Source organism: Cupressus sempervirens, chromosome 6 (assembly GCF_028749045.1).
Source record: "Cupressus sempervirens isolate cs-2001-9-10 chromosome 6, ASM2874904v1, whole genome shotgun sequence".
NCBI lineage: Eukaryota > Viridiplantae > Streptophyta > Pinopsida > Cupressales > Cupressaceae > Cupressus > Cupressus sempervirens.
In genome coordinates this window covers 601,346,283-601,354,393 of record NC_143123.1, presented here as the reverse complement: position 1 = coordinate 601,354,393, position 8,111 = coordinate 601,346,283, and the positions used below count along the sequence as shown (strand labels likewise).

The 8,111-nt window shown below is 32.8% G+C and overlaps 1 protein-coding gene across 2 annotated transcripts; it reads left to right on the top strand.

The window, feature by feature from the left end:
• The first annotated feature begins 4,112 nt into the window (after positions 1 to 4,112).
• On the top strand, positions 4,113 to 6,639 carry LOC149553680 (two-component response regulator ORR3-like). Of its 2 annotated transcripts, XM_089789936.1 has the most exons (6): positions 4,113 to 4,452; positions 4,828 to 4,995; positions 5,165 to 5,241; positions 5,800 to 5,877; positions 6,047 to 6,117; positions 6,304 to 6,639. In XM_089789936.1, exons 2-6 carry the CDS (start codon positions 4,866 to 4,868, stop codon positions 6,416 to 6,418), a joined length of 471 nt encoding a protein of 156 aa, XP_089646062.1. In that variant the 5' UTR covers positions 4,113 to 4,452; positions 4,828 to 4,865; the 3' UTR covers positions 6,419 to 6,639. The 2 variants fall into 2 exon arrangements, with proteins under 2 accessions (XP_089646062.1, XP_089646060.1); XM_089789934.1 differs by lacking the exon at positions 4,113 to 4,452 and having other exon boundaries at positions 4,462 to 4,995.
• Positions 6,640 to 8,111: the final 1,472 nt, after the last annotated feature.

Here is an 8,111-nt window from a genome sequence, read left to right as displayed (position 1 = left end):
CATGAGGACATTCAAAAGATCTATGCCCTTCTTCACTGCATCTAAAATAATTACCACTAAAACTACCTCCATTTTTCCTTCTCTTTTGATTAGCAAGTTTTGGTTCACCTTCAAAACTTAGTTTAGCCTTTGCTAAGTTATCCTACTTCTCTTTCCCTCTAGCATTACTTTGAATTTTCCTTTTTCAACTTATCTTTTGCCTTCAAAGAATACTGTTAAGCATCTTTGACTAAATAAATATTCGACATACCAACCTCATCTCGAATATTGAATCTCAAACCATTAATGTACCAAGCTACCTTCTCCTTTGACAATTCTCTATGCCCAGACCAAATAGTCAACTTTTAGAACTCATCAGTATAATCCTTCATAGTCATATCTTTCTACTTCAGATTTTCCAATCTCTTAAACAACTCAAGTTCATAATCAATAGGAATGAACTTAGCCTTCAACTTAGTCACCATCAATCTCCATCTAGCAATCATCATTTCACCTTCCTCCTCTATATCTCTTTATAGTTCCTTCCATCAAAGAGCAGCATGTCCTTTAAACTTAGTTTGTGCCAACCCCACTTTGAGTGGATCCTCAATATCCTCAAGCTCAAAGTAGTCTTCTATTTCCCCAATCCAATCAATCAAGTCTTCAGGAGATAGAGTACTTGAAAAATTAGAAACCTCCATCTTATGCTTTAGCTTCAAGTGGGATCCAAGTCTAGAAAATTGACCATCCCTAGTTCCAATAAGTCTCTCCACACAATCAATTCTATCCTCACCACTAGATTCAACATCTTCAAAGTCTTTAGCAACTTCCTCATAGTCATATTTAGTACTGATATGCCTAGGTACACCACCTAAAGTATTCACAATTTTAGCAATCATATCACTCTTCATTAATGCAATCTCATATCTGAATTCTACTCTAATATTTTTTGAGATCCTTTCCTCCACAACATCACTAAGATCATCAATTTCCCTTGGGTCCAATCTTCTTGGAGGCATCTTCCAAAATTTGTGCAAACCCAAAGCAATAGATCCACCAATCCAGAAGATCAATCAACTCCACAAGATCAACCTTCTCCAACCCAAGATCCTGGTTCAAACTGCCTCAACTTAGATGATTGGTTCACACACTTAGGAACAACCTTCACTTTGATACCATCTGACATAATGAAAGTTAGGAGAATCCCCAAAGGAGATGTACAAACCCTAGCAAATAACCACATAGTGGAAACACAACAACAAGAAACAATAATGCAAGGTCTGATACCAAATCACAACTCTTTATTCATAAAATAACTAATTAAATGAAATATGCCTAGCTGTAAAGCCTTCTAGGTTAGGGTCAAATACAAACAACAATTGCAATATCAGTTCTACAAGATCGATAAGGTCCAACTTACAATCTCAAAGTGAGTCCCAATCCACAACTAGATAAGAACATCAAGAAGAACCACACTTGTACCCTCAAGTCCACCAAGAAAATCCTTTGGTTCTCAAGCCACAACTACTAGCTCTACAAAGTTTGCATCTACCATCATCCTATTGTCCAAGCTGGACGAGCACAATACTACCTAAAGACTCCACAAAACCCCCTACTTATACCCAACCAAGCCACAAGTCATCCTAGTTTCTTACAAATTAAATTAAATCTCTTACATTAAATATATGATAAGCCACAAGTTAGCTACAACACAAATTGAATTCCCAAACATAAATTAAAAGCCAAAAGTTGGCTCATAAACAACTCGACAACAATAGGAACCAAGACCAAGCAAGCATCAACAAATTCCAAAGCATTGTCGAGGTCCTAGTGCATGTCAAGCACCACAGAGTATGTCAAGCTCCTAGAGAATGTTGAGCACCATAGATTATGTCAAGCTCCAAGTATCTTCTAAGCTCCCTTCAATGACTAAGCTAACTTAGGCAACACTACTGATGAGCTCTTAGTCCAAACTGAGCTCCCAACATTTGTCGAGTGCTCGAAGCTTTACCAAACATCTTCATTAACTGAGTCACTCGGTTAACACAGCAACCAAACCAACTCAGTGTTGATTGAATCATACTTCCTTCTTCGACCGAGTTCCCAAACTCCAAAGCCAAACCACACCATCCTGCAAGATTACAAAACAATCAAGGATGCTCATACATCAAATTCTTAGAATGTAATGTCCATCAAGATAATTATGGGAGGGGGCAAGGTAAGGGTGGGGTGGAGATGAATCAATTATGTGCTTAAAACAACTGTTAATAACCTTTTCAAACCTAAATCATGTACTTAGAACACACAACAACCATAAGAAGATAACCATGCACAATAACACTAGATTTGTTAACTAGGCAAACCCATGAGTAAAGGGAAACCTTGAGTAGGAATGATGCCCAAAAGATGATGTACTAATATAGGAGGTTTCTTTTGAAACATTGTGACTCTATTAGGAGTCAAATGAAATACAATTAGTACATATGAGTTCCTATTAAGAGACTTTGAATCCCTCTCATGAGATTCTAGCCTTGTTAGGAGTTGTGCCAACCCTGTTAGAAGTTGAGAGGAGGATAATTGAACCCACTTCCCAAATAACTTCAACAAGACTATCTTCACTAAACGATCTTCACAAGAACATGTCCAAGTTCTTGAACTAACTAAACAACAACTCCTTTGTCAATATAATTCCTTTGAAGCTCGTAGTACATCAACAACATCAATCTCTACATTGATCACACATACTTTGCATCCAAAGATCTCATAACATGTGATCTCACTAATTACAAAACATCAACACTAGATACTCAACCAAAAGAAAGTATCCTTCATTTATACCATGTCTTAAAACAAGTATTGAGTCAGCCTTGAGGCTTTTACATTTTACAATGAATAATATAAGAACATATTAAGTTATTACATTTACACGTTACATTACAAATAATATTTCCCATAACGATATTAATAATAGTCAACTTCCTAGCAACAATACGCTGAATAGACTTCACAATTCATCATAAAATGAACTTCTCATTTTGACACATTAACCATAACTTCGTGAACATGGCATCTACCATAATCCAAACCCGTTGAACAATCGTTGGACATAGTAAAAATATACAACACAATTACCATAAATTGTTTACCAAATACTTGCACCGAGGGTAGTCTCCACAAAATCTTATATAAATCATGCAAATCTACATATCTCTTTCAGCGAACATAGACACAACATGAGAACACATTCCCGAATACTCCTTCAATTGCACATAACATAGCTGGTCGACCAGGAACCTTGTCAAACAAATCTTCCTCTACAACTTTGACTGAACTATCCAAAAAAATGATAAGTTGACATCAATACCAAATATCCTCAAAAATGCAACACATAAGCACTCAATCATCTCTCTGGCATACTAACAAGCATGGTACCTCATTTAGAGTTGACCATTTCTCTAATCCATCCTTAATAGCACTCAAATGACCTTCTTGAGAAAGAAGCTACTCTTACTGAGTAAAAGCCAATTGATGATTCCATTCTCAGACATGTTTGTGGTCATTCGTATGATAAGAATCCTCCTCTTTTTTAGAGTTCCTTTACCTACATAATCTTTATTGAGTTTGAGCGAATTTATAATTATCTATTTTTTATATAGACTTAGCTCTATCACACTATATAAATGTATTGTTCCACAGTCCTCTATTTTACTATTATCCATTATGAAAGTAAATAGAAAATATTCATTAAAACAATGTATCATATGAATCAGCCAATAGTCTAACTGACTAAAATGTCAACGCAGAGAATATATAAACTTCTAACCAATTTATTATATTGTTTTAATTGAAATCAATTTAAAATTTAGACACAACCAAACTATTAAAACCAGAAATTGAAGCATCCGGGCAGAGTCTGAAGAAATAAGCTCAAATCTTCGGTAATCGATATGGGAGGAAACGAAAAAGGAAAGAAAATCTTTGATTTAATCACGTATCTTTGTGAAAGTCTTCCAGGCATTTTCATTGACTTTGACGCCAAAATAAAAGATATCAGGTAATGACAGGATGGACGATTGACATTTTACATGATATTTATTCATTTTTCTGACGGCGAATATTAAATTTGAAGGGCTCTCAGAAGAACGAGTCTTAATCCATTTTAAGGAGAAAGCAAGATCGAATTTTCAAAAAAGAGTCTAAATAATTTTCAGGTTTAAGATTTTAACCATGTTGTGGGGACTATAAATCCAACGAGGAAGTCCCAGACGAAACAATGAATTTTTTCTTTGTTTGCCTTGCGTTACGTTCGGGGAAGAATTGATTTGGTTTGGATTCTGACAGTTGGTTTGAACGGATGGAAAATTTTGTTGTAAGGATTGCATGGCGATGACGATTGAGAGATTTTAGATCTGCTAACACAGAAGTTGGAAGATAAAAATCCTGTTTTTGCCCGAATAATCCTGCGCAGATTTGGTGAAATTTTTTTGGGTAGATTGAACTAGTGTAGTTAAGGGGCAATTGTAATTTTTGGGTCTTTTGGGTAGACAAGAAATCTTTTTGTGCAAGTTTCCGAGAAATCTGTGCAAGCTGAAGAAATCCCGAAATTTTGTTCAAACTCAGAAGTCACAAATTCAAATTTAGAACAGTAGATCTCCGGCTAAGTCTTGCTTTTTTATTTTCTTCCTTTTTCTCTTCTGAGAAGCCCAGATTGACCAAAATCTTCTCATATACTGATAAGTTCTAGTTGCGATCGGGAGATTTGAATGTGTCAGGAAGATTTGTTTCGTGCTAGATTTTTCCCATAATAATTGCGTGTTTATATTGAAATGGGTTGTTATTGAGCTTCAGGGGATCCGCCATTAATTAGAACAGAGGAGGTGAAGAAAATGGGGTCAGTTTGTCATGAGTTTGATCACGAGGGGCAGAGCAATTCACAGCTTCATGTCTTGGCTGTGGATGACAGTACTATTGATCGAAAAGTTATTGAGAGGTTGCTCAAAAATTCTTCCTATAAAGGTTGGGATGCACGAATTTTTTTTTATCTCTAAGTTTTATTGATGAATGCCCAAACATAACTTTTAAAGTTTTGATCACAATTCAAAGAAATAAGATTTGGGTGTGCTTTATGTATTGTATGATCATATTTTTGCTGATAATAAAATCACAATTTGGTTGTCAATTGCAGTGACTACAGTTGATAGTGGAAGAAAAGCTCTAGAGTTCTTGGGATTATGTGACAGCTACAATACCGTCCAAAACAATGTAGGTGTTATTTAGAGGAATAAAATGAATGTTTTTGGATCTGACTCTATATGGAAATTAAATCTGTTAGAAATTCAATTTTAATACTATTTGAAACTTTTCACATTTTTGTTTGAAGAAGTCTGTCATTATGAAGTAATAAAATTGTTGGAAGTTAAAAAAAATTGAGTTTCTGGGAGCTTTCAAAATAGTTGAAAGAATTGTATTTGTATCATTAGAATTGAGACTCGTGTCTTGGAGTTCATGGAGCTCTTCAGGTTCATATCTTGAAGTTTTATGAGTTCTACAATTGTTGAAAGTTCAGGAAATTATTGTTGTGATATAAGACAATACGCCTATTTAATGGAATTTTAAAATAGTTAGAAAAGTATCGATATTACTGTTAAATTAGAAGAATTAAGATCTATTGTTTGAAGCTCTACACAAATTAGAAATCAACAGAAATTAACCTTATATTATAAGAACTAGACATGTTTATTGAATTTCTAAAATTATTAGAAATTAAAATAAATTATTATTATATTAATAAAATTAAGATCCATTTCTCATGTATTGTAGGATTTCAAGGTGAATCTGATAATCACAGACTATTGTATGCCAGAAATGACAGGTTATGAGTTGCTCAAGAGAATTAAGGTAAATTATTACTCTAATATTCTATTGTCGTGTATTTATCAGAAGAAAACTTGAATTTTATTAAATATTGCCAAATTTTATTTTGCTTTTTTGTTCCCAATATTTTGACAAAAGCTTTGTAATTTATACCTAACACAAGATTTTGAATCAAATTTTGTTTGAATGGCAGGAATCATCAAAGCTGAAGGAGATTCCTGTGGTCATAATGTCATCTGAAAATGTGCCTTCCCGGATGAGCAGGTGATTTGAACTTGAATATGTTGATATACATGCATTGAATCTCCATTAAATTTTGGTAATGCTTTCTGAACTGGTCAGAATTCTGAAACGGCAGGAGAACGTGGAAGGCCATGAAAATTTATTGCATATTGGAAAATAAATAATTGTTTAGTTGCATTAATTATAGGAGTGTTGAACTTGTCTCAGATGTCTGGACGAAGGAGCAGAAGACTTCATATTGAAGCCTGTAAAGATGTCAGATATAAAAAGATTAAAAAGCTATGCACAGAAAGGAAGATATTGCCTAGGGGGCATCCACTAAAACAGCATTTAAGTATAAAGTTCCAAGTATATATTTATCATACATGTTATATTAGAGATTATAGTTTTCGGTAAGACTTGTATACACAATTTCCAGACCCGAACTTTCAATTTTGTGAAGATTGCTCTTCATGGGAAAAAAAGGCATTTCAAGCTTGAGATTTATGTATATATGGCGGTATTATTATGTAATAAATTTAAGCTTGGCCAAGTCTTCAAAAATATTCAGTCTGCTTTTAAATGTGATTTTCTATGGGTCTTTCTCTATTGGCACAAACCGCTGTTCAATTTAGACTCTATTTACTTTATTTTCTAATTAGAAGAATGATTTGGGTATTTATTATTAAATAGATTATTAAAATTCATCTTTCATCTTTAGTCTTATTAGTATTAAATATGTTATGAATAAAATAAACAAGTAAATTTACTAATTGAATGGAACATTTACAATGTAGTTCACTTTTCGTCTCGATGTATGGAAAAACAAACAAACAAACAATACAGATGATATTTTTTTATTATATTCTTGTATTCTCTTGAATTTTTTTGTCAACATATGTAAGTCTTTAACATCAATAAAACTTATTCTTCATCGGAATATTTGAGAATATTAAAATAAATCTTAATTTATAAGAAAATCTATCACAAAAAGATCTTAATTTTATTATTGAAAAACATAAAAGATTTATTAAAATTTTGAATTCAATAATTGATAAAAATGTTGTTGCTTTTGTCAATGTAAAAATTCAATTTGCATTAATTTTGTGTTCTATTCCAAGTCAAATTCAAGAGTCTTGGTCTACTCTTGAATATAGATTTGTTTTATGCATACATTTGACTTATGTATTTTGTCACTTCTTAAGTAGTACAAAAAAACAAAAAAAAAAAAAACAAAAATTATGTACATTAATAGGTCTACCTTTTATGCCATAAATAACTATCATTAAAACTAAATAATTGAGTGATAAAGTACACAGTTTTGTTTGATTGACGTTTCAATTTCCCTAAGATTATTATTTATGAAAGAAGGAAAAAATATCCATGCATATATGTGAGTGATTTTGTTTGTATTTTTACTTTTTTCGCAACATTAACATACTTTATTATTAATTTGTGTTATATAATATTGTTTTAATTGTATTATTTTCTAATTAGAAAAGTGATATGGGTAATTCTAAATTTCAATATTGTTCTTTGGAATACAAAGTAAATGATAAAGTTTATTATTATGCTTAAATTAGATTATTAAACTAATGGAGTGTTGATCTCTAAACCTAGCTTATCTATTGGTGCCCAAAAACTTAGTCATTTACCAAGCAAGATTACAGTGTCATCACTACGACTGACTTATCTAGTAAAGGTCGAGTATACAACGCTCATACTAAGAAGAATAGTGATTTTTGAGTATTCAGTTGAGACCTAGCACATGTAGCACCGAGAAATATAGTTGGAACCAAGCACATTGACAAGGTAATGCTTATCAAGCAAGCAAGTCTATAGAGGTTGAGTGACAATATGAATGAGTCAGAGTGACCAAGTGTCAGAACATTCAAGTGCTGAGTAGTTAAGTTTTATCAAATGAGTTTGCAATGGCACAAACACATTTTTAGACCATTTTGGTTGATTTCTATATGACATTTAATATTTGTAGAGTCAGCTAAGGAGAAAATCATGTGTCATTGCATAAGGTAATG